General features: G+C 40.3%; 1 protein-coding gene across 2 annotated transcripts in view; it reads left to right on the forward strand.

Annotated features, from left to right (window-relative positions):
• The first annotated feature begins 1,030 nt into the window (after positions 1–1,030).
• Positions 1,031–16,427, forward strand: part of KIF5B (kinesin family member 5B) — a 35,715-nt gene continuing 20,318 nt past the window's right edge. For both annotated transcript variants that reach the window (XM_048076610.2, XM_048076611.2), the window contains exons 1-9: positions 1,031–1,423; positions 10,130–10,217; positions 11,428–11,501; positions 12,107–12,211; positions 12,567–12,615; positions 12,941–12,996; positions 13,100–13,187; positions 14,518–14,642; positions 15,984–16,088. In XM_048076610.2, coding sequence (XP_047932567.1) covers positions 1,298–1,423; positions 10,130–10,217; positions 11,428–11,501; positions 12,107–12,211; positions 12,567–12,615; positions 12,941–12,996; positions 13,100–13,187; positions 14,518–14,642; positions 15,984–16,088 — 816 coding nt within the window. In that variant the 5' untranslated portion in view covers positions 1,031–1,297. The remainder of the gene's footprint in view (positions 1,424–10,129; positions 10,218–11,427; positions 11,502–12,106; positions 12,212–12,566; positions 12,616–12,940; positions 12,997–13,099; positions 13,188–14,517; positions 14,643–15,983; positions 16,089–16,427) is intronic.

Genomic DNA, 16,427 nt, shown 5'->3' on the forward strand with positions numbered 1-16,427 from the left:
GATTAATAGGTAATTTTTCTGTCCCTTGGATTAGTTTGGAAGCAATGTTCACATTGTGTACCTAACCTACATGTAAATACACCCTTCATATCCTTCAGCTGCAAAGGCCCCTGAAAATATAGGCTGATTTCAGATGGTCTCTCTTAAAATTCAGTCTTTTACTGTTTTTAAAGGGAGGGGCACTGGTACAGTCATTCTGGACATTGACTAATTTAAGAAAAAAGCTCCCTTTTTTATTAATTTCAAGACTATATGAGAAGTTTCCATTATACCTCGTGATTTCTGTCAGGAAGCAGCCTGCTCTGAGCTGCGAGTTCGTACTTTGCCCCAATTTGAACGTTCACATTATTCCGGGATGTAAGAGGTATGGTGGCAAACCCATGAAACTTGAAGATCTCTGATCTCAGGGGTTTACCTGACAACATTTTAGCCCACGGTCCATAAGTTTCTGTTGACTACAATCAGAGCTGTGATCAGTACTAAACAAAGCTTGGAATAAACCAATCAACCAAAACAAAATACTGTTTTGTTTGTTTGTTTGTTTTAATTGGGCTGAAAAGGCGTTTCTACAGCCTTGTTTTCCCAAAGTCGGACACAGCAAGTGCTGCACCTGGTTCCACTGAAGGACTTTCTGGTTTGATCACCACGGAAAACACCAAAGGGCGCTTGTAACACTTAAACACAGGTGAGGACCCACGAAATGTGGATGTGGGTTTCAACATCCACCTCCTGCTTGAAGCCTTCACCTCACACTTCCGATTCCCTGACCAAACCCAGTTCCCCCCAAAATGAGGGCAGGGGCAGCGTGGGGCCGCCCTCTCGGCCACCAGGCACCTCACGGCTCCCCCCTCCTCAGGGAGCCCCGCCCCTCACAGAGCCAAGCCCCTCACCGAAGCCCCGCCCCTCCCTCACAGCAGCCTTGGCGCCTGCGCCCTAGCGCTCCCGCGTCACCCCGAGCCCGCCCCAAGGAGGGCGGCGGGGCGGGGCTCTGCGGAGGGTGACGTCACCCCCTGCTCTGCCCGGGGAGGGGGCGGTGCCGGGCCTCGCCGGCAGCGGGCGCCGCCATGGCTGCCATATTGGGGCGGGAGTGAGAGCGGGAGGCGGCGGCCGGTCGGGGCCCTTCCCTGTTCCCCGTTCCCCTCTGCCCGGGCGGACTCGGGCCTCCCGGTGGCGGAGGTGTCTTGAGAGACCCTGCCCGGAGCCGGGCGGTGGCGGTGAGGGGTGGGGACAGCGGCGGAGGCCGAGCGGAGCGGAGCCAGAGCCGAGCTGAGCGCCCCGCGGGCGGCGGCGCCCTAAGATGGCGGACCCGGCGGAGTGTAACATCAAAGTGATGTGCCGCTTCAGGCCCCTCAACGAGTCCGAGGTGACCCGCGGCGACAAGTACATCGCCAAGTTCCAGGGCGAGGACACCGTCGTCATCGCGGTGAGGGGCAGCCCGGCACGGGGGGGTCGGGCGGGGTTGGGGATGGGGGCCGGGGGTGGGCACGGAGGGGCTAGGGGGCAGGAGGAGGCGGCCATGAGGTGGCTGTGGGGCGGGCGGGGGGCAGCGGGCCGGGGAGGCTCCAGCCCCGCACCCTTGGGCGCTGCTGGAGCCGTCGGGGCGGCCGGGAGGCGCCGTGTCCTGCGGGGTGTCCCATGGCCAGGCTGCTGCGCCCGGCCTGGGCGGCCGCAGGGAGTTTGGCCGCCGAACGCCTTCAAAGTGCAAGCACCGGAGCTGCTGCCACAGAGCCGGCCGCCTGAGGAGAGGTTTTGTGCGAAGAAACGCGGAACAATGCGGGCTCCAGCTCGTCGGGGCTCCTCGTCTGTAAATCAGTCATCGGCCGATAACTTTTTGTTGTTGTTTTTATTTTTTTTCAAGCCAGAATAAACTGAGATCATTTGGCTTATTACACGCTTATAAATGCGTTTTAATTAAGCTGCCTTGTGAAGTATGAGGCCTGTTATAAAACAATCAGAATCTTGCAGGGGAGAAGATAATCCTCTCCTTTTTGTTCAGCGTGTCATATTTAGCTACAGAGGGGAGCTAGAATTGAAAATACGGGAGTTCGTTGCTTGGTTTGGTTAGGGTTGTGCAAGCGCTTTATTCACAGTGTTTATTTTTGCAGACTTTTAACTTGTGTTTTCATAGAAATACTTCTTTCTCAAGAGATATTGTCGGTTTTGCATTGCAGAAAGTAACTTGGAGACTTCAGTTACAATCAGACTTAAATTTAGTCTTTGGGATACTGTTTCTTGAGACTCCCAACAATAGCTTCCTTTTTTTCACTGTACCTGAAGTCGAAGCGAGGCAATTTAGTAATGTACTCCTTTTTAGTATCAATTACTAAATATTAGTCTGTTAAAGTTCAACAAAACTGTCAATAAAATATGGAATTCCGTGAGTCTGGAGCTACAAGAAGGGCAGCAAGTTCATGAAATAAGGTAATTTGAGACTTATTTCAGTTGGCAAGTCAGTGTGTTGGAGTATATCTCTTACTTAAGCTATACAGGTAAACTTCTCAGAGTAAGGAACCAAGCTTGGAAAATGGAAAACTTAATTAGAATAAGTGATCTCACTTCAATCAATGAGTATCCATTCATTATGACAGTGCATGTTGTGCTTAAAATACAAGATTAGTTTTAGAAATCTTGATGTTCTCAGACTTTTTTTTAAACATTTTTTCCACATCTTCTTAAAGTAGTTCATGGGCTAGAGAGACCAAGAAAAACTTACATTGCTTACATGCTCTTTAAATACACTTTAAAAAATATCTAAAATGTAAATTAGGCTGAGATAGCACTAAATCTGTGTAGAACAGTCTGATGGTGTGCTCCAGAGGGATCATGTGGGGCTCTGTGCTGGGACTTGGCAGGGAATTAATATTTAGAGTTACAACTTCCCTTTGGTGGTTTCTGCATTGGTTAAAACTAAAAAATCCTTCAGTGGTCCCAGATGCAGGACTTATTGTGTCTGACCTTGGAAAGATAACCACCCAAAACTATTAGGTTGGGTAGCAGTGACAGTATTTGAATTTATTTCAGAAAATCTTCATATAGGGTTGATGTCTTGTGGGTTTTGACTTTTTTTATAATAGTGGATATATGACAAGATTGATGTTCTCAACGTTGGAACTAGATTATCTAAAACTGTTCAGGCAATTACTTTAACCCATGGACTTTTTTAAAAAAAAAAGTTGACAGAGCTTGTAAAGTCTTGGACCTTCCAACCTAACAGTGTAGTCAACCACCTCTCCTGTGTGTTGTGGAATTGCCAAAGAGAGGATGGTAACAGAAACAGGTCTTCTCATGAAACAGTTTCTAAAAACATTCCTCCACAGGCTGAATGTTTGGTTGCCATCAGCTGATTGATTTCCGTATTTATTCATGCAAGTGATTTTGGCTGCCTGTTGAGCAGCAGCTGAGCCACTTTTATAGCTGCTTTCCTTAGCTGCTTCGAACTGAGCAGCGCAGAGGACTTTCACCTTTCAAGTCTATGCTGAAACAGGGAGGACTTCTTTAATAATATTTGGGAGTTGCCTGGAATGGCAGATAGGAGGTGGAAGCCAGGAGGCAGTGGAAGCAGAGCGTGTAGCAGACTGCGGATTTGACTCCTCTGTGGAGGAGGGTGGGGAAGCAGATCAGTGACTATAGCCAAACCCTTTTCTTCCTCCCTCCTTGACTCCCCTGTCATCTCTGAACTATCTGTCCTCCCTTCCCCCTTCTTTTCCTAGCTCCTGTGTAATTACGGCATGGTTGTCTTTCTGGACAAGTGAGTTGTTTTCATCTGTGTTAGATAAAATGCTTGTTTTAATTGTAGCTAGTGCATAGCAGCAATTTGAGGGGATGTGTGGTGTCGGTCTGTTCTGAAGAGTAGACTTTGGAACAAACTGCTATCCCTCCACAGGTTAACTTTTTTTTTTTAAAGCTAGTAAAGAGCTTTTACAGTATTAATTTAAAGGAGTTTTTTCTATTTTAATACATGACAAAGTATTTTTAAATGGTTCTTTTTTTTAAGTAAATAAAAGGCTTCTGTTAAAATGGACAATGAGGTGGCTTGTTATGAGTATGTGATGTTCATGTTAAACATCATAAATCTACCTTTATGCTACGGTTGATAGGAATTTGCTCATGAGTGTCAGGCTTTTGAATAAGATGGAACGAGGAGGAACAGCAAAGTTATAATAGGTGTGATTGTCCTTTGTTTTTTTTAAATGTAAAACTACTTGAGACTGGATAACTTTGTAGTTCTGCATAGCAAATCTGTACCTATTTTAAAAACATTTCTATACCTAGTCTTGCTTATCGTACAACTGTCCAAAAGATAAATCACTGAATACAGTCACACTTGGTCTTTTTCGGACTGACGCCTAAACTGAGAACAGTACTATCAAATGACTGAAGCGCTGAGGTGTTATGGGCAGTCACACAAATAGGCGGTATCCCTCTGTCCTCCAGATGTTTCAAGTCATTATGATAGTATATTAATTATTTCTACGGTTTTTAAGAAAGAAAATCTGACTTACCTGCCTGTATTTTCATATTTGTATAGAGTACTGTTTTCTAGAGGTGAGCTGTAACCCCTGTGAAGAATCCGAGACATTTAGCTTTCTCTTTTGTTGCCTTTTAAAACTAATATTGGATAGTAAATGAGAGCAAAGCTAGGTTTAACTTGCATTAGAATCAGATTAATGAAGATCACTTGTTATTACTGGAGCTTTTGGCACAAGATTATTCAAAAGGAAAATGTAATTCATGTGTGTTGCTGCAGGAAAGGCTGTGCTGGACCATGTCAATGCAAGAAGCAAAGGACGTTATTGAAAAAACTTTTGTGTTATTTTGCTAGTGTGAAAGAAAGCACACACTTAACTAGAAACACAAATAAAATAATTAGTTCTTGCAGTAGAACTTCAAATGTAAATAGAAAATAACTATATGTAGCTGAAACAATGGTGTTCTTTCGGTGTTGTTTTTTAATACTTTTCCTTCTATGAAATGGTGCATAATTGTTACACCGATATCCTCTGAAAAATGTCTCAATTTAACAGAAAGCAAATACTTTAGCTTACAGTGATATTTAAAGGATGATGCTCAGTGGTTGCTGTACCACTTGCTTAAAACACCTCACTTGTCTCATCTTTATCTTTCGTTCTGAAATTCAATGACTGTTTTTATGCCAGCAGCATGGACTTTTCTCTTTAGAAGAAACATTATGCTAAAGCAAAGCTTTGCTGAAACTCTTGTTCCAAACCTTCTGTTTTCATGCTGCAAATTGAGTTTCCAGTCACTTTTTTATTTAAAAATATCATGTTTTAGTCCTTCTTCAATAAATAACTGCTACAAAAATTCACTGTATTCATGTTGATACTTGAATTGCAATATTTGCACAGAAATAAGAAAAATGGGGCAGGCAGAGCTGAGGTTCACTAACTGTTCTGTATCAGCTGCAGTTTCCTAAGCGTAGAGCTAGGACAAGAAGAAAGCACTGGTAGGTGTGTTTGAGCAGTAATACCTTAGCTTAGCGATGGGAAGAACTGAGTCAGGTATTTGACATCATACTTTCCAGAGATCATGCAGCGTGGGGCTTTTCTTTTCGTGTATTTTGTGCTCCTGGGAAGAATATTAAAGTTGCAAAACGTAAAGGGGAGAGGTAGGCCCGTTACCTCTTGCTTCAGCCTCCCTCCAAGGCAAAGTTAGGGCAGGTATGACGGTGTTTCAGCAGCCTGTTCTAGCGAGTGGAGGAAAACAACTGGTCTTTAACTGCAAAACTCTCTGTTTGAATGTAAACCCTGTGTTCAGTTCAGCTACCGCTTCAGTCATGTTGGCATATGTACTTTCTGAGGGCTGTGGAGTGCTCGCAAAGTTCTTGCTGTGGGACAACCTCCGTTAGTACAAAGAGCTACGAGAGCTGTCTGGTGGCTGATAGCAGAACAAATGCCAGGCGAGGAGTGAATGTAAGTGTTAAATCCCTTCTCTGGAGAGAGGAAGTCAGAGGCTCTGCTTGGTTGCTTGTTGCTTTGTGTCATTTATAGGGCACATGTTTACATTTTTTTGTAGGATTGCTGAAAATTTCTGGAGTATGTCAAAGCAGCATCATATCCCACTAGTGACAATATATTACTACCACCACTGTGGATACCTTGTGGTAATGCTGCTTGGGCCTCCTGTGTTTTCATTGCCTTCATATCATCCAACTGTTTACTTCTTGGGGAAGAAAAGGCATCTGATACAGAAAAAAGTATCTGACACTTTAATCTGTCTTGATTAATCCCTTAAAGGTAATGACCAGGCTTTCTAGGGCAGGGTAATCTGTGTGATACTATTCCTGCTTTGTTTACAGCAGAAAGTAGACTGTAAGAGCAGCGATAAGACACGGTATGCAGATGTCACTGATGTGAAACCACACTAGGTGGGAGTAACTTGTATTCTTAAAACATAATTATCCAGGAACCTGCTTGGTTAAACCTACTTGGTGAGGTATTGATTCAGTAATGATGGAGTAGGGACATGCCTCTGATGTGGGCTTGTCATAGGTGTGATAAAGAAATGTACTGCAGTCTGGGAGGGGAGGAAAGTATGTAATTGGGGTTTTGAATGCTTTGAAGTTGTATTCGAGCTTCGCCTAGAAAAGTGTAATGCTGAGGGCATGTAAACAAATATACCACATACCACCCGCAAGGGATGGGGTATGAACAGGGCTGTTTTTGAGGATTCTTTTGGTTGTAATTAATTTTTGTAGTTAGCGGTTGTTGAGGGAGATTGATCTCTTTTATTTATACAGGGAAAGCTGCGAGGCACATGACAAATTCCAATTAAAGGCATTATTGCCTGCGTGAAGTCCTTGCAGCTTGGCTTCCTCATCTTACTAATCTATGGCATTCATCGTATGCGCTATTCTTTATATTAACATTTTGTAAACCAAAAGAGACAGTAATTATGAGATACTCTCAAGTTACCATTCAGATGCCTTCATAAGAGAACAGAGCCAAATTAGAGTAACTAGTCTCAAAGTATTCTGTGTCTAGGGATTAGTCTTGAGTTAGTAAACGCAATTTTCCTTTTACACAGATGAAAAAGAAGAGTGTAACTCATTCAACTTCTGCTTGCCAGAAGAGTGTGTGTGTGTGGGGGGGGAGAACCTTGCCTCTGAACAGTGTTTAAAACTTAGAGAAGCAAAGCTTTTCAGAACCAGTAGATTGCAGGATAGTTACAGGCCAGCTCAGTTCTTGCCTACAGTACTTTATAAACAAGGCATCTTCCTGTAGTGGAAAGTGGGCTGGTTTCATTCATTTAGTTATTTTTAGCTGGATTTCTTTGAAGGGAATTAAAAATTGCTGTCTGGCATTGTATATATTCTGTAGTAATATAGAAATACAAAATGTGTGTATGTTCAAATACCTATAGTATGGAAAATAACGTTTGCATTTCAATGTACTTTTCTGTTCTCATAGCTGTCATGCTCTGTTGGGGACAGCAAAGATAAGTTGTGTTGGGATCTGTGAGAAGATAGTGTTGTTAATAGTAGCTGCATAAACTGTCAGAAGATTCTGTCCATGAACGTTCCCTGATTATTCTAAAATATTTGGAAGTTTTAGGAAGATGCAACTTAATTGGAATTATTATCTAAATATTTTCAAGAGTAATAGTTTGGAGAATTTAACGATTTAAACTAATTAAATTTTATGTTGCACAGATTATTTGTAATGATCACAGAATCACAGGATGGTTTAGGTTGGGAGGGACCTTTACAGATCATCTAGTCCAGGCTCTCTGCTGTGGGCAGGGACATCTCCCACTAGACCAGGCTGCCCAAAGCCCCATCCAGCCTGCCTGAACACCTCCAGGGATGGGGCATCCACACTTTCTCTGAGCAAACTGTACCAGTGCCTCACCACCCTCATTGATTTCTTCTGTCCAATCTAAATCTATGATTTTTTCTTAGTTTAAAAACGTGTTGTCACTACACACCCCGGTAAAGAGTCTCTCCCCTTCTTTCCTATTAACCCCCTTAACATTGAAAGACCGCTGTCAGGTCTCCCTGGAGCCTCGTCTTCTCCAGGCTGAACAGCCCCAGCTCCCTCAGCCTGTCTTCACAGGAGGGGTGCTCCAGATCTCTGATCATCCTTGTGGCCTCCTCTGGACTTACTCTAACAGCTCCAGGTAACGGGCCCATGTCAGTGTTGCTCTGTGGACCCTAGAGCTGAACACAGCGCTCCAGGTGGGGTCTCAAATGAGCAAAGTAGAGGGAGAGAATCGTGCTCCAGAGCTGCAGGACACAATTCTTACACAGGGTAAGGTACCGTTGGCTTTCTGGGCTGTAAGTGTGCATTGCTGGCTCATATCCAGTTCTTCATTCTCCAGTAGCAACAAATCCTTTTCTGCAGGGCTGCTCCCGACCTATTCCTCACTCAGTCTAGATGGATACTGGTGATTGCCCGAACCCAGGTGCAGGACCTGGTGCTTGGCCTTGTCGAATGTAACATGGTTCACATGGCCTGGCAGCGTCTGTCTGGGTGGCATCCCTTCCTGCTAGTTATCGGCTGCACCACTGGTGTCGGGCGCTCACTTTCCCCACTTGATTTTTCCACTGTGTAACAGTAAACATGTTCCTCCAAAATGGGTATTACTTCTGTGCATACAAACACACAGATGAACCTGAGCGTGAAACAAATCTGCCAAAAGTTTTGTGATGTGGGTAACTTGCGGTGTTACTTGCAGTGAAGTTGAAGACTTTCTGAAATTATAGCTGCTAATGAGACTTACAACTAGTGCTATCTTTTCTGCAGTGACTTAACCTTTTTACATAACATGTTCTCAGCCTTTATTTTCTTACCTCAGGGTTACTTGGATTTGTTAGTTGTTTGTCTTCTGGTGTGTATAGTGGCATCTATTCTACCTCTAGAACATAAGAATTGGAGGTGCGTTTAAAGCTAAAATGAGTAATTGGGAAGGCTTGTGCTTTCCCTCCTGTGAAAGAAATGTTCTGGCAGACTTTAGCACCTTAGGGATAGTTTCTGCCTACTGAGTCTTGTGGTTTCTTAAGCATACTTACACCGTGAACTCTGTAATTTTCTTTTTTTCCAAGAGGGAGTTCATCTATCTGAATTCAAGCCCTCTAAGCAGATGGATACACGTTGGATCTAACAAGCTTTGTTTGGTGTTCTGCTAGATGTTATTAAAAGGCAAATGGAAGGTCAGGCTGGGGAATGTGGTGGGTGGGCAAAAGATGGAAACTAGACTTGTTTCGCTGCCAGGGAGGCAGTTCCAGAGTATCCTTGGGGGAGGGAAAGGATTTTGGTGAATTAAATTTAGGCAAAATGGAGCACTTAACAGTTACAGTGAACTTAGCAGTAGGAGCTGATTTAGAACCGGTGTAAACCTTGGCTGGCTGCAGAGATGCTAAATCAAGGTCCAAAAATGCTATGAAAATTTCAGCTTAAGATGAGCATAATAGTTCATATCCTAATGGTCTGTCAGCTGGTTATAACTGTTATAAAAAATCCAAAATTCCTTTCAGAAAGCTATGTCAGAGCTTCCTCTTCTGGGGTCTTCTGAAATGAGTCTTCTGTGAAAGGTTGCCTTCCCCCAAAATGGCCTTTTCCTTCTGTTTATGGAGCTTTATTGTAGGGTTATCGTGTATGGAGAAATAGTTCTTGTGCTGACTGTAGGTGATCTCAGTGTTTCTTTTGGTTTGAGGTTTTTAAGAAATATTTTGACGACAGCTATTCTGTGTGATGTGGTGTAAGTTGTTCTTGGTAATTTGGGTTTGCCAGAGTAAACACACTACCAGAGGAGTGGAAGAGAATAAAGAAGACAATAAAGGGTTCTCCCATGTACAGACTAGGCATTGGTTTACATTGTAAATCAAGTAAGTTGAGGTCATGTGGCAGGGTAGTTTTGGAGAACTCTTTAGGTTGCACTTTGAAACCAAATATATTTAATTCAAGGCCTTATTTGTAGGCAAGCTTGTGAAGAGTTAGGCAACACATACACATACATAAGCTGATTTCCTCACTACAGCCTTGAAGTGCTTAAAATAAAACATGATTGGACTGAGGCCGAATAGGCTACTTCTGAACTACATGAACAAACACCTTTCAGTTGTACTTACAGGATTTTTTATGAGTAATTCTTCTGTCTCTCTTTTCTACAGTCCAAGCCATATATATTTGACCGTGTATTCCAGTCAAACACATCACAGGAACAAGTATACAATGATTGTGCTAAAAAGATTGTCAAAGGTAAGGTGGAACAAACTGTAAGTGTCACATTTGTGTGGATTTTGATGTTGAAAATTAATGCTTCTCTTGCTTCCTTTTACCTTCGGATTATTTAATAAGAGCCAACACGGTTCATAACAGTATAAAATCATCCTGTAGTTGAGCCATTATGTCAGGGCTAAAAAATGCCGTTTCAGTTGTTTGCAATGTTTGATAATATTTACCCGTTGTTATATTTTTTAAAATCTCTGCAAAAGATTATTAATTTCATACCAGTTATTTTAAACAAAAGTCTGTCTTTTGTTTGAAAATAACTTGTAGGTTTTTTTATTTATTGATATTGGAAAACATCCTACAGTTGTTTTAGTTTGGAGGAATATAAGATGAAAGGAAACTTGAGGAAACCATATGTAGATTATTGATCTTTTCTTAGCTTTTTTATTTAATACACAGTTTAAAGGAGACTTTAGATGTGATTCTTTTTCAAACTCGTATTAATCATCAGAAAAGTGAATTGCTGTTAAAAATCCACGCTCCTGCAAGCATTTAACTCTTCAGTGAGTTAAATAGTAATCAGGATTAGATCAGAAGTTTGTTCCTTTAAAAAATGGAGTTAATGAAGAATTGTACCCAGCCCATTTGCTCCTCTTCCCCCATCTAAAAATCTAATCTTTGTTTCCCTTTGTTTGCTTGTTGGATGTGATTCCACAGTAACTGACTTTTAAATAAACAAACAAAACAGCCTTACCCCTCAATTTTAAAACTTCAGGTTGGTTCATTCATGATTTAAAATACAAACCTATGGCCGAAGAGTAAGGTGCTTGAAACTTAGGGCATAGCCTGTTGCCTTAACGATCTGACACTTAAACTTTACTGTGAAGGCAGCAAATGCTGTAATGTTCTCATGTATGATTTCTTCCTCTGAATTGTCAAAGGCAATCTGTTCAACCCAGCAGTTGTATTGATTTCCTTTTTGTTCCTGACTCTGAAATCTTGATTTTTATGGCTGAAGGAATCTAATAAAGTAAACTTCTAAAATGGAGTTAGTGGTGGCTTTGTACTTTTAAAGGGGTAGGGAGGGAACATCGTCCCCATCTCACACTGAGTTCCCAAACATGGAATGATTTAACTTGATAAATGTATTAGAAACTGTTTGCTTCTGTTTCTATTTCATTTGACTTTCCTTCTTCTAAAGGAAATTAACCCTAATGAAAATACTCTTTCCCTCTAGATGTACTTGAGGGATACAATGGTACAATATTTGCTTATGGGCAAACGTCATCTGGAAAGACACACACTATGGAAGTAAGAAATCTTGAAATAATTTTATCTTAATATCACTGTCATCTATTTTCACCACAATAGTCTTATTTTCCTAGAGAGATGTCAGCTTGTTCTTGCAGAATCAGAATGGTTTGGGTTGGAAGGAACCTTTAAAAACCATCTAGTGTCAGTTCTCCCTACCACAGGCATGGAAATCTTCCAATAGATCAGGTTGCCCAAAGCCCCGTCCAACCTAACCTTGAACACTTGCAGAGATGGGGCATCCAGATCTTTCCTTTTCTTTTTCTTTCCATTGCAACATTCTGATACCCAAAATGTTTTTCAGGACTGGGAATGGCAATTATTGTATTTATTCAGCCCTCAGTAGCTGGCTTTAGAAGCACAAGAATATTGTTCGTGGTAGATTTCTCACTTTTAGCTGTTTGGGAGACTTCTGAAGCTGATCTTTTCACTCCTGGCAAAAGCTGGGCCTAAATGGGCAGTCAAACATTTCCTGTGCAGATAACATAAGTACACTGTACTTGCCAGCATTTTAAAATTAGCTTGTCTGACTTTTTGTTTCTCCTTCAAGTACTTGGTGCTGTTGGATTAAGTATGAATGTTTTGTTGTTTCCCTTTCTAATAAGGGGAAGCTTCACGACCCAGATGGAATGGGAATTATTCCAAGAATAGTGCAAGACATTTTTAATTATATTTACTCTATGGATGAGAATCTTGAATTTCATATTAAGGTAAACTTTTCTGTGTTGATTATTTAATCTCTTATAACTAGAAGTAGTCTGGTTAAATGGATGTTCTGTATCTGTTTTGAATGCCTGTAACTTGGAAAATCTAAATGTTATTTCAGAAGTAACTGGCACTTCTTAAAGAATTACGTTAACACTTCAATCTCATTTCCATTAAGTGTTGATGGTAGTTATCTTGATAACCAGTGGAAGTGCTGATAGTGCTTGGAGCTTTTGATCAAAATATTTTCTTCCTAAAGGTGTATTTTAGTTCATAATAATCATACTGGATCTCTGTGGTTGAAAAGCTAAGTGTTTTTGCTTTCTTATGCTATATCTTTATTTCCCTTCACACTTCTAGGTGTCATATTTTGAAATATACTTGGATAAAATAAGGGACCTTTTGGATGGTAAGCCTTCTATTATTGAACATAGCAAGTAAATCTGTCTGGAGAGAAATGTAAAAAAAAAAAAAAACTGTAGTGTGATACTAAGATAAATATGCGGTGTGCTAATAGTAACCTGTATGTTAGGGGTACATCAAAATGAGAAAGCATGCAGCTAATCTGTATGATGCAACTAAAGCTGAAGTAATGGTTGTTTCATGTATGTTTGGTTTTTGAAAAGTGTTGATGAAAAATAACATCTGTGACTTGTACTTGTAATAAATGTCTCATTTGTTTTGCAAAAAAAAAAATCATAAATGCCTTAGCTTTAGAACTTTTTCTCTTCCAGTTTCAAAGACCAATCTTTCTGTTCATGAAGACAAAAATAGAGTTCCCTATGTAAAGGTTAGTGTCAGTCTGATACCATTTTGGTCTCTTACTCTTCTAGTGTACACCTCTTACTTCTGGCTTGTTGGTACTTTACCCTTTGTTTTGCTGTTTTTTAAAGGGTTGCACAGAGCGTTTTGTATGTAGTCCAGAAGAAGTTATGGATACTATAGATGAAGGAAAGTCAAACCGACATGTAGCAGTTACAAGTAAGTGTTATCCTTATCTCCTTTAGTGCTTTATTGTTTGCCTTCTGGTATATCTCAAAAAGTGGGAAAGACTAAAATGGTGAACTAAATCCTGGTGTTTTAAAGGTCTAATGCAAGCAGTTTCGGCATGTCTTTAAGAAACAAGTCTTTCAATTTGTTTCTTGTTAGATGCTATTACTTAGGCTTGGATTGGAAAGAGAAATGAAGTGATCAGTGAAGAACTCTGAATCACTGGAGGAAGAAGAGTTTAGTTCTGCCTTAGGAATAGTGCAGAATCCAGCTTGTGGAGTTACAATTAGCCTATGTATCTACAAGTAAGGCACAGTGGCTCAACTACAGTTTGCCAATTTTGTTGCAACTTCTAAGAAGAGCTGATCAGAACATATATTCAGACATGCTGCAGATTTAAGCAGCATCCCATTGTTCCAAGCTTTTTGGCCTGAGGCATGCAGCTGAGTTGCAAGGAGTCACGTCATAGGTCTTGGAACACCATGAGAATCAGGATTAGAAAATGACGGAGGTTTGTCAGGTATTTTTCCCATTTATTTAGGAGAAGAAAGAACATGCAGTAAAAAAAAAAATATTCCCATTTCTTTGGTCAAGAATTAGGAATTTTAAAAAAATCTGATAATGCAAAAGTTCTCCTCTTTGCTTTATTGCTCTTAGGTGGTCAGCTTCTGAAATGGGGACCAGGCTAAGTAACAGAGAAATAGCAGAAATTTGTAAAGAAGAGTATTCTTTCATGTTGAGCTGCTTCTGTGGCATCAATTAGCTGGTCCTTTTAAGCCTATGAAGGGTTTACGGTTAAAAGGAAGAAGTAGACAAACATCATCATTTAGATTGCAGTCAGCTTAGATTTTGTTAATGATTTAAAATAATTCAGGTTCAATATCAGTTTTTACCCTGCATGCCTCACAGTAGAAGGGGGCAGTAAGTATTTAAACCAGAAAGAGATGTGAGAGAGCTTGGCCATGTAGTTCAAATTTTCATGAAACTATTAAATGCTATATACTGCAAACAAAGTGCTGTGGTATCATAGTGAATGTGTGCCTTCTGCTCTAAAACAGTATACTAAGTGTGATATCCATAGTTGACAGGCTAGCCAACCTTATCAGCATGTTTGTGGTATTAATAGAAGCCCAACGGAGACTGGATCTTTGTTACTCAGTTAGGTGGTACCATTGCTTGCTGCCTCTACTGTCATAGGGAGAATACTGCGTACAGTTTCATTTGCTTTAAATTTCTTGCTTCTCTGTTGGGAAGATACTATTTAGCAAAGTTAGAGTGGTTGTACAAGTATTTTTGACAACTTATGTATTTCTTATTATAGATATGAATGAACACAGCTCTCGAAGTCATAGTATTTTTCTTATTAACGTAAAACAAGAGAATACTCAAACAGAACAGAAGCTAAGTGGAAAGCTTTACCTTGTGGATTTGGCAGGTAGTGAAAAGGTAACGTTACATTCCTTTTCCAGCTTTAAAGAATGATCTATTTTTCACAATTGAACACTTTCCAGTAATGTAATACTGACTGTTCAGTTGTCATCTGTGAATTGTTTTTTAACTTTGATCTTGAAATGGGGTCCTAGTCTTTACTGGCTGTTAAATACTACCTCTAAGCATATTTGCATTTCTGGAGTGAGGGCTTGTAAATATGGAACGGGGGATGAAGTAGGCTAGAGCTCAATCTCGGTATTTGAGAGCAAGAAGAACAGTATAGGTGTGTTGGCTAGACAGGTACTGGAGTCAAAAGGGTATTTATGGATATGGGATATCTACATTTTCTTTTGTAGTGGTACCAAGTTCCTTATTTTGAAATTCTGATGAACATTAAAATGACAGATTGCTTTCCTGTGTTAGTGGTTTAAAGAAGGAAAGGAAATGTCATGTACCATGTTGCTTATTCTATATTACTGTTACCCTTCTTACTAAACTCTTGATGTTATTCCTTCTTTCCTTTTGGGATTATTCTTATTTGTCTCCAGTCTGTCCTGCTTAGTGTTGCCTTTGACGTTGTTCTATAACATTGTCATCTCTGATCCTTTGTTTATTCTGAATGTTTCCTCATGGTCATCTGTGTTAGTTTTTTTTAATAAGAATGAAACTGGAAGTACTAAAGTGAAAACAAACTTCAAAGAATCAGGCTGCAGATCTCCATTCTCTGTAGCCTTGTTCCTTTCAATGTATGTTACAAATTTTTGTTTTGCAATTTTGCAGGTCCTCTTGAAAGAAATGAATTTTTCACGCCTTGTCTTGGGTTACCTTAAACATAAGCAAATAGAATTGTTTATTTGCGTTCATGATCATAGCTTGATGAGAAGAATAGTAAAAGCAGGGTTATAGAACCATGAGTCAAATTTGGCTGTGAGGCAGAAGAGCTAAGTTAAATAGAATTGTCAGGACATAACTTTTTTCCACATTTCTGCTGATGCCTACAGAAGTTCCTAGAGCATTCCTTCCTGTAGGTCAAATTCATCATTTAAAATCTGTGTTCTCATAAGGTTTTGTTTTGGTTTTCTTGCTAATAAGACTCCCTGCTATATTCAGTGTGGGTTGTGTGGTAGTGTTTTTCATGGGCATTTCTTTTTTTTTAAGGTTGACCACTGACTAAGGGTGAATCAGGGATGGGGTTTGAGGAATAATTTGCTTATTCTAATGCAGCTGGCTTATGAATACATAAGCCTCATAAATAAGGAAGACTGACTTAAAAGTGAGGAAATTATTCAAGTTTTGTATTAAATGTGGAAGATTTTCTTGCAGACGTATCTAGTAACTTACTAAAATATTGTATAGGTTAGTAAAACTGGAGCAGAAGGTGCTGTGTTGGATGAAGCTAAGAACATCAACAAGTCTTTATCTGCTCTTGGAAACGTCATCTCAGCTTTGGCTGAAAGCAGTGTAAGTGTTTTGTTTTTTTATGCTTCAAGGTTAAAGGCTTGTGTCTGTACAATATACTATGAAGAATTTCTTCACTGATCTCAGTGATGTGTGTGGAGTCTCTTAAACTAATCCAGTTACACTGATACATTGCAAACAAATGTTATTCTTGTACTGTGTTGTCACTGATGAATAAAAAAGTTGTCTTTAAGGGACCTAAACACACCAAAAATTTATTTGTACTCGAGAAGTTAACAAACATAAAAAGATTTTGTTGTCCTGTACAAACTTCATGAATTCATAAAACTGCATGCTTTATGCATTAAAGTAGAATTTAATCTTTCTAATGAGGCTATACAC

The sequence above is a fragment of the Anser cygnoides genome, chromosome 2 (assembly GCF_040182565.1).
Source record: "Anser cygnoides isolate HZ-2024a breed goose chromosome 2, Taihu_goose_T2T_genome, whole genome shotgun sequence".
NCBI classification, from domain to species: Eukaryota; Metazoa; Chordata; class Aves; order Anseriformes; family Anatidae; genus Anser; species Anser cygnoides.